The sequence below is a fragment of the Marmota marmota genome, unplaced genomic scaffold (assembly GCF_001458135.2).
Source record: "Marmota marmota marmota unplaced genomic scaffold, marMar, whole genome shotgun sequence".
NCBI lineage: Eukaryota > Metazoa > Chordata > Mammalia > Rodentia > Sciuridae > Marmota > Marmota marmota.
In genome coordinates, this window is record NW_026000016.1 from 40,965,549 (window position 1) to 40,990,931 (window position 25,383).

Genomic DNA, 25,383 nt, shown 5'->3' on the forward strand with positions numbered 1-25,383 from the left:
ACAGCATCTTATGTAGTGAACTGCGTATTGACTTTCCTGAGGGCTGCTGCTTGCCATGTTACAGATGGAGAGACTGATACTTGGAAGAGCTAAATAGCTTCCAGCACTCAGTTGCAAACCAGCAGTCAGGTGATCCTATCCCACAGCTCTTGGTTTACTGCCCTCTGTGCCTTGGGCTCTTGAACTTTGACTTAGGATGGCAAATCCCTTGACTCAAGGGTTTGAGCAAAGAAAAGAACAAAAAACTCTCACAAGTTACCAAAGACAAACTAAATTCAGTTAATGGAGTTCTGTGCATGTAATTTGCCTCTAGAGGGTCAAGGAGAGGCTGACTGGACTAAAATTTGGGTTCGATAGTGACCTGTGCTCCCAACATCCACTTGGGGTGAAAAAGGAAGAGGTGACCTTGTTGTGTCAGACTGGTGTCTACATGGGACCTTTCTCTTGCTGAACAGGCCCTCTCCACTCACCTTGATCTCCCTTAAGAAAATTATGAGACAGGATGGACCCCTTTGTACCTGTTTTGCACTGAAAATCCAATACAGGGCTGTGTGCCGCCGCAGGCACAGCTCATCTGTCGTGGATGTTGGATCAGTGTTTGTTGAACGTGTAAGTTGTGGCTGCAAGCTGAGTAGTAATCACAACCTTTGGGGGCTGCAGAGAGCAGAGGGAGCAGTCACGTGCTCCCCAGTTGGGATCTCTCTAAGGGGAAAGACCTCCCTTTGGGACCACTGAGTCAACACCTCAAATGTTTTCAAAGCCAGGGGACCTTAAAGCGGTTCCATCCACAGGTATTGTTTGCTGCCACTGTGTTAGATGAAGCCAGCCCATCTGGCAAAGTGCCTGCTGTGTTCTGTGTCACCTGCTTGAGTCCCCTGGCAGTTTTCTCCCTTCCCAGGACTGGATGAAGCGATACAGACTGCATGTTCTAACAGGATTCACTGTGATGGCTGAAGGCCCTGGATAGAGGCCTCAGGTTACCAGACAAGACAGGAGATGTGCTAGAGCCAAGTGATAATAAAAATCCACAGCCGCTGCCAGCAGACAGGTTGAGAAACCATCTTTATTTACGAACTGTCTGCTACCAGAGTCAATAAATAACTACCATACAAGAAGTATAAGAGCGGAACAGTGGGCCCGTGGGAGTGGCTCCATTTGAACAAAAGCTGTATAGTCAGTGGTCTGTTAGGCCATAGCATTTGCCAAGCCCTGAGCTTCTCTAAGCTGGGCAGGCCCTGAAGCAGGTGGCAAGTTGGAGGCACCTTGGACCAAGGCAGGGTGCACCCTATCCAAGGGTACTAAGTGCCTTAGGCCTGGGGCTGCCTAGGACTCTGGGCAAATCTGTCTGACCCATTTTGTTCCTCTCCAGTTTTCCTTTATGGCCCTTCCTTCCCAAAGCCTATGACCATATATACAAGTTCATGGGGCACCGCCCCTCCCCGCCACTGGCTCCTAGGTACCTGTTTCCACGGAACTCTTTGAAGTCCCTTAGAAAAGAATGCCTATCTGATCACTAAACTACTCCAGGAGTCTTTGGCCCAGGTTGAGTCTTGAGTTGGGGAGACAAACATCACACCTGTGCCAGTGACACAGGTGTGAGGGTACTACTATCCCTGTGACATGCAGGAGCCCCACTGGCGATCTCAGGAAGAGAGGAGGAAAACATCTTTTAGCCGTCTTGGGCTCTTGCCCAGAGTGCAGGCTGGATGGCTTTGGGGACTGCCAAGGGGCAGTGCATGCTGGGGAAGGCACTGGGTTGCCACCACAATTCCTGGGTGCCCCTTCCTCCTTAATGGCTTCCTTTAAGACACAGGGACCACAACAGATGACATCTTCCTATGCTTTGATTCTAAGACTCAGCTCTGGAAGGACAGACAGCATCTCCTATCCCTCCAGTCACAGCTTCACCTAACCTAGACTACACCAACACTCCAAAGTCCTCAGAGGTCTCTAGAGAAGTAACTGCTTACTTATTCCAGGGTCTCATTGCAGAAGCTTCTTCTCATGTCTAACTTCAGTCTCTCCTGTTACTTTATTAAAAGAAGAAAAAAATATCCCCCACCCCCCATGGCCTTGCTACTCCCTGGCATCACCTTGTGATTTGCTACCCTGAATGAAAGTAGAAGCTGCCCTGTAAGCCCCGCAACTCTCTGAGCAGATGCAAGAGTCCCCGCCCTCCTGCCCTGTTAGAGACACAAGGACCAAGGAGGTGAGTGCTGCTGCCTGGGCCCCAGTGCTTGCAGATCAGTGGGTGCTTGTCTGCCCAGCCCTGAAAAGGCATCTTAGGCTGGCTGTCCCTAGTTCTCAGGGCATTTACTCGTCATTATTAAGCTGTGAGGCAGCAAAATACTTGTTTGAACTAACCCTTGCTTCTGCCTCTCTCTGGGGCTTGGTGTGAAAGGAGGGAATTCAGAATTGAGTCCGGACTGCAGCAGGAGTGAGCCCCACTCAGCTCCCCCTGCCCATCCAAGCAGAGAAAACAAAATCATAGGCCCCTCAGGCAGGAAGGGACTCTGGAAGCTGCCTAATCTAGTCTATTCCTCCAAGCCACCCCAGCAAGAAGCTATTCCATTTTACAAGCCTGTAACCTCAGTCACATGCAGTCTCATGCTGCAGGAACATCTGCTATAATAATAGAGTTCTATGGCTCTGTCCCCCAAGCAAATTCTGTCTGTGAAGCAGTCAGGTTTCCTGGTAAGAAACCCTTCCTGGTCTCCCAAGCAGATCACCATCCCCCTCTTTCTAATGGACCTCTTTGAAGTAAGGTACTTGACCATGAGTGTTCCTTCAAACAAGCTTAGGGGCTGCAGCCTCCCACATCCCTGGTTAGCTCCTGTGCCAAAGCAGCTCATCCCAGCCTGGCAAGTAGGCTCCCTGTCTCCCCTGCTGCAGCCCCAGGCAGTGAGGAGAGAATCAGATAAACCTTGGGGAAGCTTCTTTCAGTGTCCCCTTCTGGTAGAGAACTGGGCACAGGCCAAATCATAGCTAGCAGGGCACAAAGAGAGATGCTAGGCCAAATCTGGGGTCCCTGTGAGGGGGAATGGTCACTTAGCTAAGCCCGTAGCCTCCTTGCAGTCCTCGATTGCAGGGAGGTGGCTGTGGGGTGGCAGGGAGAAGTTGTGTGAGCTGACGTTTTTAAAAAAATTGTACTGGGTAAACATTAACATAAACCTGCCCAGGAAAATAGAGCAGGACTTAAAAGTTTAAAAAACCATAACAAAATAGAGCTCTAACTGTAAACTACAGAAAACTGGCCCAGGGAGCTTCAGGGACAAGTGCCCTTCAAGATGCCTGTCATGCTGCTCCCAGATGTGAGAGTCCCCTGGCAGAGCACAGGCTTTGGGGTTTCCTGCTGCACTGCTACTGCTGCCTGGATTGGGGAACTCTGTCCTTGCTTTGGCCTCTTCTTGGAGCAAGGGTAAGGGGGTTGGGACTTCAAGTTGGTAGTGCATGTTGAGTCCCCAGCAGAAGCCAGGCTCAGAAGGCAAGGGAGGCCTGGGCATCTCCCAGAATATGCCACACCTTGGGCTGGGCTCAGCCATGCAATCCTCGTGGTCAGCAATGGGGACCCTTGAAGTAGACTGTTCACCCCCACATCAGCCTTGATCACCTTTATAACAGCTGTCAGCACTGCCTCCTTCTTCTGCAGAGACAGAGCCTTGAACAGGCAGGTAAAAGAGTTGTGTTCTTGTCCCATCCCCTCTACTTGTAGGCCCTGTGACCTTGAGAAGTCCCTGATCCTCTCTGGACCTCCAGTTCCTCATCTGGGGAGTGCAGGGCGTGGACAACTTGAGCTCTCAGGCCTCTTCCAGTTCTGCTGTCCGTGACTGGTAGTACACCTGAGCTCAAGGTGGGATGTCCCCTTTATTAACCCCTCTTTCTTCTGGGGTTAAAGAGCGGTCCAGGCAGTCTAGGGAACAGGACTCTCCAGGTGGTCCAGGGTATTCCTGGGAGCAGGCAGGGTCATATTGATCCTTGCCTGGCTCAGAAGCCTCCAGAGGCTGGAACAGAGAAGGAATGCTGCATTGAGGGTGGCAGTGGGGGAGGTGGCCACAGGTCTGCAGGCAGAGCTGGAGGGGGTGGGCGGGTGAGCGCCTGGTAGTCTCCTGCCCTAACCCTGGAGGGGCTGTGCAGGATAAGTCTTGGTGAGGGACTTCCCCAAGACAAGCCCTTTAGTCCCAGCCACCTAGGGTGGCTCTGGCACTCGGGTGACAGGGTTGGGTTGGCAGTGTTGGCTGAGAGGGCAGTGTCACCCACATGGTGCCCATAACTCAGGCTCAGGCTGGTGCCCCATTCCACCAGGCATCCCAGCCTCCCAACCCTTCTTAGCTCCCACCCCTAAAAGTCTGGAGTCTCATCCCTCAATGCTGAAGGGGCTCAGTCTCCCAATCCCAGCAGCAGGGCAAGAGTTCTAGCCGCCCAGGCAGGCAGGGGCTGCTGGGGAGTCGGAGGAAAACGCCAGGGTCCGGCTGCGCTGCTCCTCAACAGGAGGATGAGGAGAGGTCTTGGTCCCAGGGTTCGTCCTTTTCTTAGTTGAGGGAGGTCCTCAGCCCGCTCCTGCCAGGTGTTCCCACAGGACCCAGGATTCTGCACTCAGGTGACAGAGTCTACATGTGGACTCCGAGTGCCATCTCTTGCCATTCAAGATATGCATTCAACCCCCTTCTTCCCATGGGCTCGTTTCTTCCATCCAGAACCCCTAGGGGCCCAGGGGTTGGGTTCAGTATCATCATGGAAGTCACTGCCCAGTACATCTTCATTTAGAGAAAAAGATCCACCTATGGTTCTGTCCTGTGGTAGAATATGAACTATCCTACCTCCTGCACAAAGGGTCCTGTTTAAAGTAGGTGTTTAAAACCAACCACTCTGGGCACAGTGTTGGGCCACCTTGGCTTGGGAACGGCCAGGGCCAGCTGGCTGTGTCCGTCAGAGTTGGGTTCCAGTTCTGTTGCGGAAGGAGAAGCGCCGAGTTCAGAGCTCCAGGTAGCCTATGAGGATGAGCATCGCTGTGGAGTGGGAGAGGATGGCGCCGGGGTGTGGGGCTGGGCAGACTGCCGCGTCTTCCACCATCATGCTTGTGCCTGAAACCAGCAGAAATGCAGGCTGAGTGAGCAGGGCCTGGGTGACCCTAGCCCCATGCTTGCAACAGGATCCAGACCTTTCCTAAGTAGACACTGGGTGGGGGGCAGGGGGGTGGAACACTGCAGACCCGAGTGTCAACGGCGCCTGGTATGCTCAGTCCTACTCTCATAGTTTTCCAGGGCCTTTGTCCTTGGCTGTAGCCTCCTTTTGTACCCAGTAAAAGAAGCACCCTCACTTCCGTGGCCCTCGGGCTATGTGGAGAGTGGGAGAAGGCAATGGCTTTGCTCTACTTTGGTTCCTGCCTGGCTTTCCCATTCTCCTGGGGTCTAGGTTGGAGGTGGCTGGGGTGGGTGGGCATGATCCCTTCACCAGGTGTCTGGGTGGAGTCTGATACTTCTAGGGGACAGGAGAGGGGAGAGGCAGCACCTCCATTCCTCACGATGTGAACTTCTGCCGGGATGCCATCCCCTCCAGGTCCCGTAGTCCGAATCTGTACAAGGGCGTGGCCAATGTCTTGGGGTACTGGGATTTCTATCCAGTTCTTGCCAGTAAGGTGGAGTGTGGGAGTTGGGTGTAAGTCATTCTGGTACAGCATCTAGGAAGAAGGTTTCCGGGTGGAGTTTCCTTATGCCAGGGCAGATCCTTCTTTCTTGCCCAGATCTAGTCCCTGGGGGGAGCTCAGTTAGTTCTGGGCCCTTGAGGTTCTGTCTCCTCACCCCTCCTTGGCTTTACCATTAGCCAAGCTCCTCCCTGGTGGGAGGTGAGCTTGCAAACCCCCCTGCTGCCCCACCACCCCTGCCTTTTCGCAGTAATCCCATCTGCTCCTGTTTAATAGTCTACCACAGGCGAGCTGGAGAGCACCTCTGTGCAGCAAGCCTCTACTGGTCCCACACTCTGCTTCTGTCTCACTCAGATCTCTCTTGCTGCAGATTGTGGCTTTCATATTTACCAGAAAGACCAGAGCTTTTCTCACCTGTGGATCTCTTCCTCACCTTGTAGCCAGTGACTGCAGACTCATTTTGGAAAGGGACCACAGCGTCCCATTTAATGCTGAGACTGGAGCTTGAGAAAGTCCAGGAGATGTTGCCAGGAGGTCGCCGGGGAGCTGCCAGGGGAGGAGAGTTGGAGAGACCTCCACATGGTCCCCTGTCTGCCCCCCCCACCCCGCCTCAGCATCCGCCAGCCCTTCTCCAGATGTCTGCCTGTACTAATTACACCCAGAACATTCTGCCACCAGTGCCTCAAAAACAAAGTCCTTGAAAGTCCAAAGGCTGGAGAAGACAGAGGCCGTAGAATTTCTACCTCGTTTTCAACAGGCTCACCCCTTGTTTCTGTGGACCAGAGCATGTGTCTTGTTGCTGGAGAAACAGTGACCCTGGAAGCACCCCCAGCATCCCCATCACCCCTGGCAGACAGACTCACGAGGTTTCATGGTTGTGGCATTGGTGGGAGGACTGGCAGGCCCGGTGCCAGCGCGGTTATAGGCCCGCACGGTCACGTGGTACTTGGTGTTAGGGTGGAGGCCGGTGACTCGGGCATTGGAGTCTAGCCCTGCTGTCCTCACTCTGTCAGCAGCTGCTTCTTTGTCCCCAGCTTTCCAGTAGCGGATCTGAAGGGGGCAAGGGTACCCTAGGGTCAGTGGTCAAGCCCAGGATCTCAGGGCTACCCTAATCCTGATGCCCACATTCTGTTTCCCTCTTGCTCACCCTGATCCCAAGACTCAGTCTCTTGAGTCTTAGAATTGGGATACTTGGTTAAAGCACCCAGAGAGCAGGGTCACCTGGTGTGAGTCCCTGTATCTCTCAGTGCCCAGCAAAAGTACTGGGTCCAAGAAAGGTGCTCAATGTAGGGATGAGGGAGTGGTGCGGGAGGGATTAGCAGGGGTGAGCACCGGCTCAGCCTGGTGATGGCCTGCCAGAGCCCCACTCATCAGGAACTCAGGGGCTCCCATAGAGATTCCAAGGATACAACATCATGTTTATATTTGCAAAGTAGCCCCTGGCCCCCAGTAAGTTTATGATGGCTGCTCAACAAACACAGACCCGATTTAGTAGTAGCTGGAATATTAAGAACTGCTAAACATTTTTCCAAATCAAGGGGAGAGTTTGGAATAAACTTCTCCCTGTGTGATCTGTCCTGTGCCAGCTCTACCCAAGCACTCACTTCATGCGTGACATCTATGAGTCTCTCTTCCCCATTGGGGGTCAACTATGGATGATGATGATGATCATCATCATGATTTTTTGGTGCCAGGGATTGAACCCAGAGGCTCTTTATCACTGAGCCATATTCCAAGCTCTTTTTAAAAAATATTAGAGTTAGGTCTCGCTGAGTTGCTTAGTGCCTCACTAAGTTGCTGAGGCCGGCTTTGAATTTGCAATCCTCCTGCCTCGGCCTCTTAAGCCACTGGGATCACAGGCCTGTGCCATCACTCCTGGCTCAGCCACCGATCTTAGTGAAGTTGCATCCACAGTGCCCCACAGACTGGCAGCTCAGTTTGTCAGGCAGAGAGTGAGTGACTCCAGGAAGAGAGATGAGTGAGCTGTCAGGCGTCCCCCCAAGCCTCGAAGCCCCAGCACCCCTGCACACCGCATTCCTCTCTCAGGCCCCGGGTTAGTGCTCACCTCATACCCCAGGAGGATGCCATTTGTGTCCTGCCGCACAGGTTCCCAGGTCACGTTCATCTCTGATGATGAGATCCCCTTGGCCCAGACCTTGGTAGGGGCCACCCTGGGCTCTGGGGACCAACACAGAATAGGTTTGGATTTCTGGAGCATTCCTATGTCCTACAGAGCAGCTCCCAATCAGGACTGCCTAGGATTTTAGAGGAAGAGTCCAGGCCCAGGACAAAGGCTGGGTGGGAGCCCCCAGAGTGTCTCTCGGGGCTTACTTTTCTTCCTAGACAGCTGCTCCCCTCCTTCTCCTGCTCAATGAGCAGAAGTGAGTCCGGTGGCTTAGAACCCAGGGGCCCTCTCCACCTCCTACTCTGAATCAAGCTGGGGCAGGAGCAGCAGTTTCCCCATCCCATATCCTAGGGACAAAAGTCTGGGGTGGGCCAGAGGGGTGGCCCAGGAGTGGCCCACCTTCCTCGGCCGAATACACAAGTGCTGTGAGGCTCTCAGGCCCATCCCCCCGGCGGTTGTAGCTGCGGATCTTGACCTCAAAAGGCGCGTAGGGCTGGATGCTGTCGTTGCTGTAGACGAAGTACTGGGCATCGGCGCCGGGCACCCGGGCGGTCTGCCAGCTAGTGCTGCCCTGCCTGCGGAAGGACAGCAGGTAGCCGAAGCCGTCTCCGTTCTGGTACTCCCGTGACATGGGCTGAGGGCAAGAGGGTGGCATGGGCGAGGAGTCACGGATGCGGTTCCCTGCCCAGCCTTGGTCCCCACCCAACCTTCACCAAGAGGGGCAGCCCTGGGACACCTGCGCCTGCAGTGGGTTTGCGTGAGGGGCAGCAGGTGCAAGGGGAGGGGAGGAGGAAGTTGGCAGCTTTTGAGTCAAAATTGTGCAGTGGACCCTTCTGCCAGCTGCTCAAGCAGAAGAGTCAGGAAGGGAGGAGGGGGTGGGACTCGTCTGCTTCTGTCCCTGGCAGCTTACAGTCCAGTTGACGATGAGCTCTCCCGGGGCTCCACCTCCTCCGCTGAGTCCTGATGGTGCCACTGAGGGGGCTGTCAGGGGCCAAGGGACACAGATGTGGCTTGTTAATGGGCAATGAAGGAACAAAAGCTTCAAGCCTGTGCCTGGAGCACATCTCAGGATGGGAACATCCTTTCAAATGCATCCTGGTTTTGCCCCAGCAGCCCTTCTGGGCATGGGCTCTGGAGTCAGACAGACCCGGGATCAACTCCCATTTCTGCCATTGACTACGTGGGTTTCCTGGGCAAGAAACTCAACCTCTCTGAGTCTCTGCTTCTCCTCTTCATAAGATGGAGATAATAATGTCTCTCTCAAAGGTTATAATGAAAACGAAATTAAAGGTGTGGTGAGCACATGGTAGGGAGCTGCTCAAAAAATTGGTGGTGGTCCTTTTCACTCCTGTTAGCTTAAACTAAATCACAGACACCAACTTGGGTTTGCTTTAAGCAGAATAAATAACCCAGAATGGCGGTTAATGCACCACAACACACACACACACACACACACACACACACACCACTGAATAAACAACAATGATAAAAAACAAAAACTATTTCTTTTGGGCTCCAAAGTGTTTTTAACTTATTCTTTTTGTGACAGATTTAATTCCCTAATTGGCTATAGTATTTAAAAAGGCTGATATTGTGTGGCACACACCTATAATCCCAGCAGCTCAGGAGGCTGAGACAGGAGGATCGCAAGTTCAAAGTTAGCCTCAGCAACTTAGTGAGACTCTAAGCAACCTAACAAAACCTTGTCTCAAACTAAAAAAAGACGGGAGGGTCCTGTAGCTCAGTGCTAAAATACCCTTAGGTTAAATCGCCAGTACAAAAAAAAAGGCTGATGTTAAAACAAGGATGTATTTCATCTGCTCATGCAGCTTGGCTGAAAGTAACCTGGCTGGGGTCTAAATATTTCTGCAGAGAATTCAGCACAGGGAGACTTCACTTTTCCGATGATGATCTCTTCAGGCCTTGTACTTTGCATGGGTCACCTAAATGCATCGCCTATTTGATTCTGCAAGGTGGGCATTATCATCATCCTTGTCATAGTAGAAAAGATTGAGGTCTGGGGCAGTTAAGTGACTTGCTTAAGGTCACATGGCTAACATATGGCACAGCTAGAATTTGAACTCAGTTCTTTTGATTTTTAAAGCCCGTTTTTTTTTTTCCATTGCACAACTCCTGGGAGACTAGAATAAAGGAGACCTCTTCCCACCTCACATCACCAAGAAGTTCAGGGTTAATTAAAGAAAGTACTCCCTCTGAAACTTCTTACTACTAAGAGGTACCAGCTAAAAATATTGGTGATTCCAGAACCAGCCTGGAGAGTCATCCTGGAACACACAGAATGCTCTTAAAGGAGACACCAGGATGGACCCTCTCTACACATCTGGTGCAGCAGGTCAGAGGAGGCAGGATGAGGGAGCAGGGTTCAGAGTCCTGTCTGTTCCAGGATCCCTCATTCCAGGCCCTCACCTGCAAATGGCTCAGAGGCAGGTGGGCAAGAGCCTCCCAGCAGATGCTGATGGGGCCTGTGCCTGTTCCTCCTCCTGGGCTCTCTCCCCACTTCTGTCCCCACTCAGGTTCTGAGACATACACTTTTCACTGAGGGTCATGGGCAGACTCTTCATTTCTCCTGTTCCCAAAGAGGTCATCTAAAAAGGGCTTGGAGACACTGGCTGCTTCCCTGTCCCCACTGGGTGACACACACACACAGCCCTTCCTCATTAACTGATCGCTGCAGCTTCTGCACTTCCAGGAATGCCACCCCATGATTCAAGTTCAAGTTCAGGCTCTGCTGGTGTGACCCCTTCCCTTTTCCAAACTTCTGTTTTTCCATATTTTTTAAAAATGTAAACTTAAAAAATAATTATGGATTCGCATGCAGTTGTCAGGTTGATTCTTTTGAATGAGCGGTGTGGACTTCACGGCTCTCCCCACAGCAGCCTCGCCCTCGCCCTCGCTTGTGTGTCCTTTCTCAGCTGTCTTGTTAGAGCCCAAAGCCTGGTGAGCAGGGCTGGAACTCCGTGTTGGCTGCATGCTGGAAGTCCCCCTGTAGGGGGAGCCAATGTCTCTGCCCTGCTGTGTTTCCTTTGGGACATCCAGGACCCTGACCTGCTTCCTTGGTCCGGATTCGGCTGGAGGGGCCACTGGGCTCCCCGGTGCCCAGGATGTTGCTGGCTAAGACTCGGAACTCATAGTCCATCCAGGGCGTGAGGCCCAGCACCTGGGCGGTCTCGGCATTGCCCTCGATGTTGGCAGGATCTGCAAGGTACCAGGGAGTTGGTGCACAAAACTTGGTTATTCATCTGGATGAGGGTGGGCATTGGGCCTGATCACCTTGGTACCCAGCCCCCATGGTGGCACCTGCTATATACTAAGCACTCAAAACCTCCTCAGACACGATTGAAAAACTAGTCAACTCCCCTGGTGTGTGCACCCCACACCCTAACCAGTATTTTCATTTCTCCAGTATTAATCCTTCCTCCAAGTATTCGAGGGTGCAGACTGAGCATCCCCTCCTCAACTCTCTCCCCTCTCCTGCTCTCTGTCTCTTTACTTGCCTGGACGCTTCTGGATAGTAGAAAACTAACTTTTCAAAACTCCAGGTTCATTGCTGACCCTCTGACCCCTGACTCCTGACCCTAACGACACCCTGCCCCCTGCCTCTGACACATACAGCCCAGCTTTCTCAGTGCTGAGCCAGGTGGGCCTCACACTTACTGGTCCGAACCTGCTTCCACTTCCCTGCAGGTAGAGAGCGGGCCTGCAGGGTGTACTTGGCAATGGGACTGTGGTTGTCGAAGCCACGGCTCCAGCTTAGCTGGACAGTGGTGTCACTGATGTCTCTCACCACCACGCCTCCTGGGGGGCCTGGTGGACCTGCACCGAGAGCAGAGCACACTGGGTCAGAGTTGGGCAGCTTCTTATTTGAGCCAACCTTCTCCAGGGCTGGTGCATTACCAAAGCAGGGCAGCAGAGGGAGCAGTGGACACACCCAGGAAGGAAGGTAAAGGAGGGGCAGTGAGTGGGGAGGGGGGGCACAGTGGGAGGGGTGGCCTCAAGCTGGGGGTGCTCACAAAGGCACTGGCAAAGCGATGTGTAGATTCCCAAGCACCAGACTTGAAAACTGGGTTTAGCAAAGTTTTCTGCCTTGGTTTAAGGATGGATTTTTAAAAAATATTTGTCTTCGCAAGAAAAATATTCTACTCATTCAGAACCCACGAAAAATCAACCATACAGGCACAGAACGGATATACCAGGCTCAGCAGATGACCTATGCCAGAAGCCCTTCCCCACAGCTTGCAGGGGAGGAGGGGAGCTAGGGACAGCCGGCCAGAATAGCCCTGCTGGCTGCCAAGAAAGCAGGGGTGGGGCAGAGTGGGGGGAACCCGTCACCTCGGACCAGAACGGTGGCCTCCTTGGATGCACTGTCCACCACTGTCTGGGCCATGCACGTGTACTTCCCTCCATGGCGCAGCTGGGCATTCAGGATGGTCATGTCCCCAACGGTCTCCTTCTGCACCCAAGGGGACATCCAGGTCAGAGAAAGTAGCCTTTACTAGTTCACTGGGCCATGAGATCAAAGCAGAGATCTGGGGTCCCCCTGCTCCATTATGTCCGCAGGCCCCTCTGCCTCTCAGTTCAATGGGAGGAATCAGCTACTCCCTGCTTAGTACCCCCAGGACTAAGGAACAAAGCTTATTACGGAAGACAGTCAATGTCACTGCAAGCCATTGGTCATTTGCATTGGGTGGCAGGATAACAGGAAGAGTAGCCGGGAGGGAGTTTCCTGGGATGCTCGGGTTCCCAGTCTGTCTCCAACCCTCCCCTGAGTGACTGGGATCCAGGAGGGACAAGTTTGCCTGCACGGGCCTCAGGGAATGGGGAAGGCTCTGGAGGGGCTTCAGGTGGTAGACAATGGTGGCTTCAGATGTCCTTCAAGTTGAGGACATCTTGGGTCCCCTCTCTATCTGAAAGGAGGGAGGAGTGACAGGGAGTTTGGCCTTAGTCCTCACCACACTGGCTCTCCTATAGTGACCCCCAGGCTTGTCAAAGTCAATGGGGAAGTCATCGAGGGTCCAGGTGAACGTGAGGTCCATGGTGGGGTCATGGGAGGCGTGGCACTGTAGGGTGAGGTTGTCACCCACATTGATGTCGGCACTTGAGGGGGCCAGAGTGATCTTGGTTGCATCTGAAAACAAAACAAAAAAGACCCCTGGGTGAGTGGGGGAGGGAAAAGGCCAGGCCAGGGGCTGCAGTAAGGCACAAGGCTTCGTCCTGGGCGCCAGGAAAGAACAGAGGCACTGTGACCTATAGTGTCCTGACCCCTCAGCATCCCTATGCGTGTGTGGCCAGCAGTGAAGCAGGACCATTTTCTGGACAGTGACAAGGGGATGGCCCCATGCAAAACTGAATCCTGGGGTGGTCTCAACACCCAACCAGAAGCCATCTGGGGTTACAGGAGTAGGCTGGTGGGGGAGGTGGCCCCCAGCCACAGCCCTTACCACGCACAGACAGGATCCCGGTGCTGTTGGCTTTGCCCATAAAATTCTCAGCAAAGCACGTGTATTTGCCCTCGTCGGACCGACTGATGTTCCTTATGACCAAGGTGCCATCCGGAGTTACGGTCACTCTGAAGCAAGGACAAAGCAGATCTGGCCAACCCAGGGACACACTGCCGACACGGAGAGGAACCGGCCTCCAAGGAGAACGTGGAGGAGCGTGGACGGCTCGGGGTGGGGTGCGGGGTGGTACCTGCTGCTGTTGACCAAAATCTCAGTGCCTTTGCTCCAGAGCACCACGGCCTTTGGAGCTGCCCGGGGCTGGCAGGGAATGACAATCTCTCCTCCTCGAGCGGCAGGGATCAGACGCCTGACAGGATTCTGCCTGAAGTCAGGCGCCAGTGCTGGAGGGAAAGGGGAAAGTCGCGCAGTCACCATAGAGTAACAGCAGTGCCTGTCGCCCTGGACGGGCCAGGCACTAAGCACCATCAGTACCTTAGAGACCAACCCACAAGCTCCCGGCAGCACCACTTCCAGGACACACCCAGCATCCAGCCCCTCCCCCTCCTGGCCACTGCCATTGCTCTCGTCCTGCCTGGACTGCTGACAAAGCCCAATACTTGGTCTTCTTGGGACTCTGCTTCCCTCCTACAATCACTTCTCCCCACCCCGCAGCCAGCAATGTCTGTAAAAATGTGAATCAAGCATTCAGAATGAAGCCAGCAGCTCACAGCCATTGAAAACAAGTCCCCACTTCTCCCATCCCTTCTCCTCCCCTGGCCTTCACGCATTACACTCCAGTTATCAGCCAATTTATTTTTTCTTTTGTCCTTCAAAGTTGCCAAGCCTCATCCTGCCTCAGGACCTTTGTGCTTGCTGTAACTGTGGCTAGAAATTCCCTAACTCTTCCCATGGCTGGCTCCTCCTTAACACACAGGTCAAATCCCAAATTTGTTTTGCATTTGTCCTTCTCCCTCCAACAGTTTATAAACTGCTTGAGGACACAGACATGATCTTTCTGCTCATTCCCTTGGAGGTACTGAATGGGCGAATGAGCAAGTCTCCCTTAGCCTCACTGTAATTTTTTTTAAAATAATTTTTTAATTGTAGATGGACACAATACCTTCATTTTTATTTATTTGTTTTTATGTTGTGCTGAGGATCGAATCCAGGGCCTCAAGAGTTTGAGGCCAGTGCTCTACCACTGAGCCACAACCCCAGTGCCAATCTTTTTTTTTTTTTTTTTTTTGTGGTGCTGGGGATTGGCCTTGAGGCAAGCACTCTACCAACTGTACTATATCCCCAGCCTCACTGCAACTTAACGAGATAAGTATTATTATGCCCACATTACAGTTGGGCAAACCAAGCCTCAGCAAGCCAAAGGCATTTGAACTAAACACAAGCACTAGGTGACATTTCATGGGCACTTGTCATAAGATGGGCAGGCGCTTTATGCTTTTCCTCTCCATCTCATTTACCCTCACAGTAGCAGAACGAGGGCATGACCATTATTATCATTTTTTTTCGGGGGGGGTGGGTACCAGGGATTGAACTCAGGGACACTCAACTACTGAACCACGTTCCCAGCCCTATTTTATATTTTATTTAGAGACGGGGTCTCATTGAGTTGCTTAGAGCCTCACTAAATTGCTGAGGCTGACTTTGAACTGGTGATCCTTCTGCCTCCGCCTCCTGAGGGGCTGGGATTACATGTGTATGCCACCATGCCTGGCCAGGGCAGGACCATTATTGCCCACATTTTATATATCGAGAAACTGTGGCTGGGTATGTTGGCACATGCCTGTAATCTCAGCAAGTCAGGAGGCTGAGCAGAAGGATTGTGAGTTCAAAGCCAGCCTCAGCAAAAGCAAGGCACTAAACAACTCAGTGAGACCCTGTCTCTAAATAAAATACAAAATAGGGCTGGGGAGGTGGTTCAGTGATTGAGTGCCCCTGAGTTCAATCCCCAGTACCAAAAAAAAAAAAAAAAAGAAAGAAAGAAAAAGAAAAATAGAAACTGGCAGAGACGCTAAGCAATTGCCAAAGTCCACACAGCTGAAAGGGAGGGGTTAAACAGAGCTCATTAATTTGATTCTTGATCCTTTTTGCTACCTTTTTCCCCCACCCATTTGCGTTGTCCCTGCCAGACGTGGAATGAGTCAGAGACCTGGTCCTCTGGGACCTGTCAATCCTGTGTCTCACCTCCTTTCTGAAATTTCTCAATTCTCCCACTCAGAGGCTGTTGGAAAACTGAGGGCAGCTGCCCGCACACGTGGGTGCACTTGCGCATGTGAGCCTCAGGAGATGCTCTATTCAGAACTCTGATGGCCCACCCCCCAACCGCCATGTGCACAAGGATGTCCCCTCCCTCCCTGGGCCCTTTACCTTGCACGGCCAGCTCAGCGCTGGCATAGATGGTGCCGTGCTTGTTCTCTGCCACACACTGGTACATGCCCGAGTCCTCCAGGCTCAGCTTGGAGAACCGCAGGTCTCCGGCCAACACTTCCACCCGGTTCTGTGCAGAAGAGCCCCGCCCAGGGCAGGGCAGGGGGATTGGGATGACTGGAGGCCCGGGAAGGAGGCTCAGCAGGGATGCATGCAGCGGAGGCTCGAGGCTCGTAGCTCCTTGGGATGGGGCTCATGTGTCCGGTCCTAGCTCAGCACAACCTGGAATCTCAGGACTCTGTGGTTACCCAGCCCAGCCCTGCCCCGAAGCCAGGAGGGCCAAGTGATCCACTCAAGACCACATTCTGTTTTTGTGTCTGGGTCACGTTTGGACCCAGGTCTCTGAGATTCTCTCTAGTTGACCAGCCCGTGGCCAGGTGACTCTGGGATGGAAAGAAGCACCCAGAACCCCCCCACAACACCCTGGCAGCCAAGAAGGGCTACCAGTGATGTGGGGGGGCTTTGGGGATGAGGGAACCCGGGGAGCAGAAGAGGGTGTGCTGGGTGGGAGGAAGCCCAGGTCTACCTGGGAGGCCAAAGGCTCCCCGTTCCGCAGCCAGCGCACGGTGGGTCGGGGCTTCCCTGCAGCCGCGCAGCCCCAGCGCAGGTTGGAACCGATGTCAGCCTCTGTGTCTGAGATCACTTTGAGCCACTCGGGCTGAGCTGTGGGGACCAAGGGAGAAGAAACCTGGGATGACCTGGGGGGGAGCCTCTGCTCATTAAATAGAAGGGAACAGGGAGGCTGCGGTGGGTGTGTCCGACAGCAGGGGCGCGCTCTGCACCCTGGGATGGAGAGGATGAGGAGAGGGCAAGAAGCAGCAGGCCCAGGAAAGTCGGCCCTCTGTGGTTGTGTAGTGGCGGTTTTAGCAACTTAAATCACTCTAAAGTGCTTGTGTGCCGCCTGCACCCCCAACTGAAGCTCTGTGCTGGCCATGGCAGTAGCCTCTCTACCCCATACTCAGTGCAAGAGGGCTGAAGCGAGGCCCCCCGGACTCCCTCTGACTTTTGGGGATGTTTCCTCAGGGCCAGAGGTGTAGGTGAAGGTGTCCCCGGCTCCATACCCTGAACAATGATGCGGCCCTGGACCGTGTCGCGGCCCTTGGAGTTCTCCGCCTCACACTCATACGTTCCCTCGTCTTCAAAGCTCACGCTGGGGATCTGCAGGGTGGGCTCGGCTGTGGCCCACTGTGGGGACAAGGAGCCGTCTACTTTGCGCCACTTGATCCTGGGCACAGGACTGGCAGGGGAGACAAAGCCAGAGCGGGCAGCTGAGCTGGGCATGTTCCTCCCGTGCCCGGACTCTTGGGTTGGGGGTGGGGGCCCTGGGAGGGGTAGCTGGACAGAAGGCACATGTGGGCTGATTCATAGCTCTTCTCCCTGCTAGGCTTGGAATGCCATCAGGGAAGGGAAAAGGAGCAGGCCTCCTCTACTGCCCCTGTCCACTGCCACAGCTGTGAAGCCAATGAAGTGGTCTTCAGGTGGTCCGGTTTGCCCTCTCACTGTCCTGGTCAGCTGTAGTCTATGTGCTGGGTCTTTATGGTCCCCTTTCCTATGGCCCCACTTTTCAAAGGCACTTTAGTTATGAGTAACCTGTGTCCTAAAATGGATTGAGGAATCAGCCTCCTGAAGGGCCACTATATTACCCTTCCATGTGCCTTTCAGGTAGGGTTTCTGCAGGCCCAATAACTTTCCACAAAGCAGCAGCCCCAGGACATATTTGAAGCAAGAGGGGACCAAAGTCAAATCACATTCTTTCATTCATTCCATAGACATTTATTGAGCACCTGCTCTTTCTTAGCCCTGTTCCAGGGAAGGCTTTTTTTCTGGGAGAGCAGGAAGGTTAATGGTTTCTATTGTACTTTTGAAATAGGTGACTGTTGACATTCAAGGAATGCTTACTAAATGCCAGGCATTGTTCTCAGGCTTTAAGTATATTATTTACTCATAACAATCTTACCAGGTGGTTACTGTTACTCTCACTGTTTACTAAGGAGGAAGCTGAGACACTCGGGTTATCTCATCTTATGCCCAAGGCCTCCCCCTCAGTGAATGACCTCCAGGATCTGCACCAGGCGGGCTGGGTGGAGCCCATTTTGCTCCTGCCCTTGCCCCAGTGTTGCTCAGGCCATCTGAGCCCACTATGTATTGCTGGCAGGACCAAGTGATCCAATGTGTGCAAGGCTCCTGGCACCGGATGCCTCACCCGCAGTTAGTGATCAGAGGGTGGTCACAGTACCTACTGCCCACCTAGCACTCTGCTTGGGGCAGAGGGGCACCAAGTTGCCTGTTGGCCTTGTCCACTCTCACCCTGGGGTCCCCTGTGTCTCTGAGGAGCTCTGAAAGGTTGTGCCTGGCCCCAGGGAGCTCCCCTCCTCTGTGCCACTCACTTCCCAAAGGCGAAGCACTCCAGGGTGACCTGCTGGCCCACTAGCGCGTAGGTCTCTGCTGGGAACCGGGCCTTAATGCTGGGCGCGAAGAGCCGGGGATCTGGGGAGAGGGGGAGGTGCGTATTATACATAAGTGACTCCAGGGGAGTCACCTAGCTCCTGTGCTAGGATCCTGTGAGGCACCCTTCAGAGCCCGTGGTCTCCAGCTTGGTGGGGTCTCAGAAGACTTCCCTTCCCCTTGGGGCCTGGGGCAAAGGTCTGAGGCCTGAGGAAGACGAGGGGACCTATTCCCAAAGCCCACTGACGCTTCCAGCGCCCTCCTCCCGCCACACCTGGCAACCCTGACCTTCAGCAGCCAGGTTGAGCTGGGCGAATTTGCTGAAGACGCTTTTGGTGGAGAAGTCCATGTGGCTGGTGGCCAGGCAGGAGTAGTTGCCCAGGTCCGAGGCGTTGGTCCGGGCAATGTACAGGTTCCCTGTGGTCTGGGACACGAAGTGGCGCCCATCCGTCGGGATGAAGTTGGGGAACTCGTTGAGGAGCCAGCGGTAGGACAAGCCTAGGGTGCAGGTAATTTGAGGAAACCAGGGGGGGCAGGGCTCAGGGGCAATCGTGGGGGGGACCCCACATGCTGGAGAGAATCTGTGGACCTTGCTCTGGGAGCCTCCCACTCTCTGAACTGGAGTTGAGGGGAGACCTAGAGGCTCTGTTCTCAGGGAGCACAAGGTGCTGGTGAACACACCCTTAGGGACAATTAGAAAAGGGCAGACCCACCACACAAAGAGTCATTTAAAGTAGGGGGACCCAGCATCAGTGCTTGCGAGGGGCACTTGCCACCTCTTTTTCCAACCTTCCTTGGCTGAACATCCAGAAGTCATTCCTGTGTTCCCGGCAGGGTCCCACTCACCTGGGTAGTGGGCAGGTGGGTTACAGGGCAGCATCACCCCCCAGCCTTCGTGGGTCTTCACAGGGTCTCGCTCCTCCTTGGAGAATTCCTGCAGAACTAGAGGTGGAGACGGGGAATCAGGCACCCTCCTCCGTGCCCGGGGCTCCCTCCCCATCTCATCACCCTCCCGGGGCAGTAGAGTTCCTGAGGGCATGTCAGGGGAGGGCAGGAAAGCCTGGCTTGAGGGCGTCCCCTGGGCTTCCTGCCTCTTTTTCCCCTCCCCCAGTGTCTTGGCCACCCATTGTTCTCACAGCCAAAGCGGAGGACGGCCTCCCTGCTGACCACAGTGCCCACTGGGTTTGAGGCCAGGCACTGATAGACACCAGCATCCTGTGCCTTGGTGGGGTTCATGATGACCAGGTTGCCCCCCACCAGCTGGTGGCGGGAACCTGGCTCCAGCTTCATCTCGGTGCCATTCATCTTCCACCTGTCAAAGGGGACAGAGGAGGGGAACCTCTGAATCCTGCCTGCAGTCGGGGCTGACGTGAGGGAAAAACAGTGCGGCTGCCCAGGGTGTCCAAGGACTCACTGCAGGGCCCTCACCTATAGGTGGCTGGAGGGCTGGCCCGGGCACGGCACGCCAGCGTCACCTGCTCCTCCGTAGACTCCTCTGGGAATAGCAGGCCAACAGGTTGTTCTTCAAAGACAGGCCCAAAGGTGGCCAGGGATCCCTGGGCTAAACTCCAAGCTGCAGAAGAGGACATCACCAGAGGGGCTCACAGCCTGAGGCTAGCTGGGGCCTGGCTTCTAGCACCATGCTGCTCAGCAGAACTTCCTGCAGTGCAGGAGATGTTCCATCTTCTGCACACTAGACACTTGAGGCTATTGAGAACTGGAAATGTGGCTAAGGAATCAATTAAAAAAATTTTTTTTTAGTTGTTGATGGACCTTTATTTATTTATATGTGGTGCTGGGAATCGAACCCAGTGCCTCACACATGCCAGGCAAGTGCACTACCGCTGAGCCCCAGCCTCAGCACTAAGGAATCAGTTTTTAAATTTAATTTTAACTAATTTAAATTTGAATTTAAATAGGCTGGGCAGGCCCCTCTGGTCAAGTTGTCACAGTCAGTCCCCACCCTACACTCAGGTATTAAGCACCTGCTCTGTACCTGACATTGGGTTAGAGACTGGGCTGCGAAGGTGAAGCAGACACAGCCCCTCTCCCTGGAGGAGCTTGAGGCACATGACACAGAAAACTGATGGTCCAAGGTGGCACGTGTCCTAATAGTGATCAAGACGCTGGGGCCTTGGAATGGAAGCAGTTGCTGCCACCCTGGGGGACTCTCAGAGGAGCCTTAAAGAACTGATCCATTGGGCGTGAGATGCAGGAAAAGTCACTGGCCAACCCCGGGGGAAGGGGTGTGTGTCCCTGGAGTCTGGTACCTTTCTGGGACAATGTGACTCAGTAAAAAGCCTTGGGCTGGGGGCTGGGTTGGGCCTCCTACCAGCTGTGTGACCTTTGGCAAGTTGTGGGACTCTTCTGACCTCCCATGTCTCTACCTGTGAAAAGAAAACTAGCCAGGTGTGGTGGTGCACCCCTGTAATCCCAGCAGCTGGGGAGGCTGAGACAGGAGGATTGTGAGTTCAAAGCCAGCCTCAGCAAAAGTGAGGTGCTAAGCAACTCAGCTAGACCTTGTCTCTAAAGAAAATACAACATGGGGCTGGGAATGTGGCTCAGTCCTGCCTCTGAGTTCAATCCCGGTACTGATAAGAAAAAAGAAAAAAAAAAAAAAGGAAAGCTGTGAACCCCCTCCAGGGCCCACAGGAGGATCCAGCCAGAGCCCTAGCAGGCATCTGGTGTGTCTGCCAGATCCAATCCAAGTGTGGGGCGGGAGGGGCTGGGGGGATGGAACCTGACGATGAGTTGATGAGTGGATGGCTGATTGGTGGCACTTTTCTAAAATCCCTGTGCCACAATTCAAGAAAGAGAGGCCCAGAAACGAAGTGGTTTGCTCATGGTCACACAGTAAGTCTGACACAGACCCGTCTAAATCCCACTTCTCCTGAAATTCCTGAAAGAATGGTTACCACACCCACACACGGAGCTTTCCTGCCAGTCCTGTCTCCTGAGCAGGCACCCCTCACTTCATGCACCATTGTCCCACCTCTCCAGGACAGGGACAGTGTATGAGGGACACAGGTGACAGGGCCTGGGTGTCTCTGTCGGCCGCCTGATGGGGCCCGTGCACTTTGTCTCTGTGGTGTCAGCAGGAGCCAGTGCCCCCCGCCAAGTTGGCTCCTAGCTCTCCACACTGGCTGATTTCAGGCCCTGATCAGCAGGTCATGAGGAGGCCGGGATCCCCATTAACAATTAGTGCCCCAGTGCATCCAGCTGTCGGCCTCCATCCAAGGGTGGGTCTCCATGCTGCAGCTGAGCCTTCCCTGCCCCCTGGGAGTGAGGGCAGCTGTTAAGCAGCTCTCAGAATGAGGGAGGAGACAGGGCTCCCAGAAGCGGCCTGGTGCAGGCACCCCCGCCCCTCCCTGCCACCCATCACTCTCCCTCACTGCCGCCCCAGGCCTGGAGACGGTGGTCTGCAGGCACCAGCATCATCTCGGCTGGAAAGCCCAGCTTAATCCCCAGTTAATGATGGCGGTGGAGGATAGGGATCCTGCCCCAGCTGGGACCACTGGGAGGGGAGGGAAGGAGGGATGGAGGCAGCCAGGGCGCTGGGAATCTCCTTTACAATAGCAGCTTCCAGGAACTCTGCGGGGTGGGACGGCTGAGTGGGCCAGGACACACTGATGCTCTAAGACTGTCCCTCTTCCCGAAATAAGCTTTCTGCAGTGCACACCGTCACACTCCCCCGGGTATCCATATGGACACACCTCACATGGTTCACCCGCACACTTCCTCACACACGCTCTTAGGTCACACATTGACATGTGGCTCTCAGCTACTCAAATGGCCAGATACACAGTGTAGACACACATCTGTTCCCACCCACGAACTGCTGCAAGTGGCATGTATATACATTTACATATGCACGCATTCATAAGTAGGTGTTTGTTGATAATAATAAAATAAATAAAAGTAATAAAAACAGACGCTATTGATGGATTGCCTCCTGATTATCAGATACCACACCACGTTACCCACTTGCTTCTCACGCCCTTTGACAGATAGGTATTGTGTTTTCTTTTTAACCAACACAGAATCTGAGACTTAGAAGGTTAAACAACGTAGCCCAACAGCACACAGCAAGAAGGAGCAGATTGGTGGGTGGAGGGGGACAGGTCCTGACCTTGGCCAGACTTGCCCTACAGCCCTCGTCATTCACCACCACCGTCCCTGATTCCTGACCTCGGTTTCCCATTGGAACCATCAGAGGCCCTGTTCCTTCCAAGATCTGGAGTCAGAATCACTAGGCATCCGGATTGTAAAACATGTCTGGTGGAGTTCGGAAGGACAGCAGGAGTCGAGAGCCAGCGCTGTGCAGCTAGGCTTGCCAGGACTGCCACCCAGGGTGATGCCCCTCCACACCACGCCTCGCTCCAATGGCCAGATACACAGTGTACACACACATCTGAGTACGACACCCACGTGCACGGACATGCCCTCACATGCCCCACTTCCCTCCATAGCTGCATACACACCCACCTACAGATGCACTTTCCATACATGTGGGCATGCACACGTGCACACACACGTGCACACACACAAGCTCCCGGGCAAAGTCAGCCCTTCTTTGCTGTCCCATTTCCTCCTGATTCCCCGCTCTGGTGACTCTTGCCCCTCTGCACAGGCCTCAGAAACCCTGCAGAGGAAGAGGGTAGAGGGATGGGAAGGTGAGGGGGTATCCTCGGGCCTTTCCTTGCTCTGGGTGCCGGGAATCCAAAACCATATCCAGAGGTGAGGTTGGCAAGGGAAGCAAGAGCTGAGCACCTGCCTGGCAGGGCTGTGGGCCGGGGGGATTCCCACCCTGCCTCCCTCTGTTGTCTGGGAAGGTGTCAGACCAGGTCCTGGCCCCTTGGCAGTTGCCTTCGGGCACCCTGGTCTGAGGACCCTGGAGACTGCTCATCTCCTTGCCTCAGATAGAGGGAGGGGTGCTGAGGAGCCCAGCTCTGCTCCTCTGACCATCGGGGGTTCCCTGTGCAGCCAGGCTCCCCATGTTGGCAGCTCCTCTCACTCCAGTGGGCCCGGGCACAGATGGCCAGGGCTGGGGCTAGGGAGCGCCCCACCTTCTGGGTCAGCCCAAGTTGGATGTAGGATTGGGAGGCAGCGAGGACCCGAGAAGGCCTGGCCAGTGGAGACCCAGGACCAATGCATACTGGCTGTGGCCTCGCGGGGGCCTGGGAGGGAAGGGAGGTGGAGTCTGAGGTGGTTAGAACTCCAGGGCGGACTCCTTCTCCCATGGAGCTCTTTGAGGGGGGAAAGAAATGCCCATTGACCTTGGCAGGAGGTCAAGGCAGAGGCTGAGCCCTCCGAAGCAGGCCTGGGAGATGTTGGTCCCTCAGTTCCAGGACAGCTGAGTTTCCAGCCCCCCTCTCTGCCCTCCCCTCCATCTGCAGCCTCCCCCTTCCCTCATGCAAGCTGAGCATCTCAGGATGAGGACTCAGGCTCTCCTGCTTTGCTTCATCTCATCTCACTTCTTGCCCTTCCTCCATCCCTCAGCAAGATATAGGGGTTCCTGGAGGGAGCCTCCCAGAGTTTAGTGGTATTCTGCGGTCTCCTAGTGTCAGGGACCCTCCAGGAGAACTCTTAGATATGATGGGCATGTTCCATGGTCTATGCTTTTGGAGGTGGCTATTGAGCCCTTGAAACATGGCTTGTGCTACTGAGGGCATCATTTGTTAATCCAACTGAATCCTAGGTCAGCAGTCCCTCTGTGGGTATTGCTACCTTACTGAACAGCACGGCCTTAGAAGCTACAGCTCCAAGCTGATAGTGTGGGGATCTGGTTATGCTATTATCTTGCTGTGTGATCCAGAGTAATTCACTCACCCTCTCTGGGTCAGTCTTCTTTTATCTACCATGTGACAAAGACATATTCCTCCTTCCTTGTCTCCAAGGGAAGGTAAGATCCACAAATGCAAAAATTTTAGCAAGGAAATGGTCTCGGGAAACTAGATGCTACAGCAGTGTAGAGGCAATTATCTGTGTAGTCATTGCCCCGAACACAGCAATGATTTAATGATATAATGATCCTTTTGGAGCCTGGGCAGCCCCTCTTACCTGGGGAAGCAACAAGGGCCATGGTGACCAGCAGCAGCAGCAGCAGATGTGGCTTCCTCCCGGCCAATGTCTCCATGGTAGGCATCGCGGATAGAGGAGGGGATCAGAGGACAGGAGCCTCAGCCCAGCTCAGGGAGGGTCTGGCTGGAGGCACAGGAGCACCTGGGGAGGCAGGAGAAGGAGGGCTCTGAGCGCCCGCCCAGCACAGGCTCATCTGGCCAGTCCTGCTTCCCACCCGCCTGAGTCCTGCAGGATTGCACAGGCTCTCATCCTCCCGGAGCCCCAGGGGAAGGGGCTTGGCCATTACCAAAGCGCTCTTCCTGGGGCTGAGTGCCTCCAACCGTCCCCTGGGAGTCTGGCTTTGCTCTGTGCCCCCACCTGCCCCCCTCCAGCCAGCAGGGGGCTGCTCAGGAAGTGAAAGCAGTAGCTAATTAGGAGACAGGAACCCACCTGCCCGCATGCAGGCGCTGGCTCCTGATGCAGGATCAGGAGGAGAACAGCACCTGTCTCCCGGTTGGGGGACCAGCACATCTTCCCCTGGCAATTGGGGATGGGGCCGACTCTCCCCTGCTGACCCCACATCTACCTGGGGGCTAACAAGCCCGTCTGGGAGCTGCATTAAGTCTCTCGGGACCAGCCTTGTTTTTCTAGTGGTGAGACGGGGTCTCATGATTTATCTATGACCCCTCGCCGGGGCTCCAGGTAAGGCACTTTATGCTTTGTCTGATGGAGTCATGACCTTGGACCCATTAGCCACACTCTGACCAGACGGCTAATGGCCCCAGAGGCTTTCTGGGCTCAAAGAGTTAACGCAACTCCCGGGAGGAGGTCTCTTACACAGAGGTGTCAGAACCACTCTTACACAGAGGTCCCAAGAAACTACCCACTGCAGGCCACTGAGGACAAGCCAGAGACTCGACCCTTCAGCCTGAGAGCTGAGACTTCATCTTGAGGGGCAGGGGCAGGGGCAGAATCAACCTCCTTGTCCACTTCTTGTGTCCAGGGGACATCTGAGATCTGAAGGGTCCAGGGACTCTTGGGAGCCTGCCTGCCAGTAATTGCAGTCAGACTGAGCTACTGACCCCCACAGTGCCCACCCAGCGCTGCACATCTGCCCCACCTGCCTGCCCTGCAGAAAACCAAAAAACAGGGCCAGGCACGATGGTGCATGCCTGTAATCCCAGCAACTTGGGAGGCTGAGGCAGGAGGAT

The 25,383-nt window shown here is 54.3% G+C and overlaps 1 protein-coding gene across 1 annotated transcript in view; it reads right to left on the bottom strand.

Moving 5' to 3' along the window:
- Positions 1-1,044: 1,044 nt before the first annotated feature.
- Positions 1,045-25,383, bottom strand: part of Cntn2 (contactin 2) — a 32,324-nt gene continuing 7,985 nt past the window's right edge. The window contains exons 2-23 of the mRNA XM_015483347.2: positions 24,173-24,334; positions 19,541-19,685; positions 19,249-19,424; positions 18,959-19,054; positions 18,401-18,610; positions 18,055-18,154; positions 16,729-16,904; positions 16,194-16,330; positions 15,608-15,737; positions 13,476-13,626; positions 13,226-13,353; positions 12,737-12,912; positions 12,117-12,237; positions 11,442-11,600; positions 10,833-10,982; positions 8,677-8,747; positions 8,166-8,400; positions 7,707-7,819; positions 6,505-6,691; positions 6,075-6,187; positions 5,509-5,677; positions 1,045-5,081 (exon numbers count right to left, since the gene is read on the bottom strand). Of these exons, the coding sequence (XP_015338833.1) occupies positions 4,972-5,081; positions 5,509-5,677; positions 6,075-6,187; positions 6,505-6,691; positions 7,707-7,819; positions 8,166-8,400; positions 8,677-8,747; positions 10,833-10,982; positions 11,442-11,600; positions 12,117-12,237; positions 12,737-12,912; positions 13,226-13,353; positions 13,476-13,626; positions 15,608-15,737; positions 16,194-16,330; positions 16,729-16,904; positions 18,055-18,154; positions 18,401-18,610; positions 18,959-19,054; positions 19,249-19,424; positions 19,541-19,685; positions 24,173-24,257 (3,138 nt within the window). The 5' untranslated portion in view covers positions 24,258-24,334 and the 3' untranslated portion in view covers positions 1,045-4,971. The remainder of the gene's footprint in view (positions 5,082-5,508; positions 5,678-6,074; positions 6,188-6,504; positions 6,692-7,706; positions 7,820-8,165; positions 8,401-8,676; positions 8,748-10,832; positions 10,983-11,441; positions 11,601-12,116; positions 12,238-12,736; positions 12,913-13,225; positions 13,354-13,475; positions 13,627-15,607; positions 15,738-16,193; positions 16,331-16,728; positions 16,905-18,054; positions 18,155-18,400; positions 18,611-18,958; positions 19,055-19,248; positions 19,425-19,540; positions 19,686-24,172; positions 24,335-25,383) is intronic.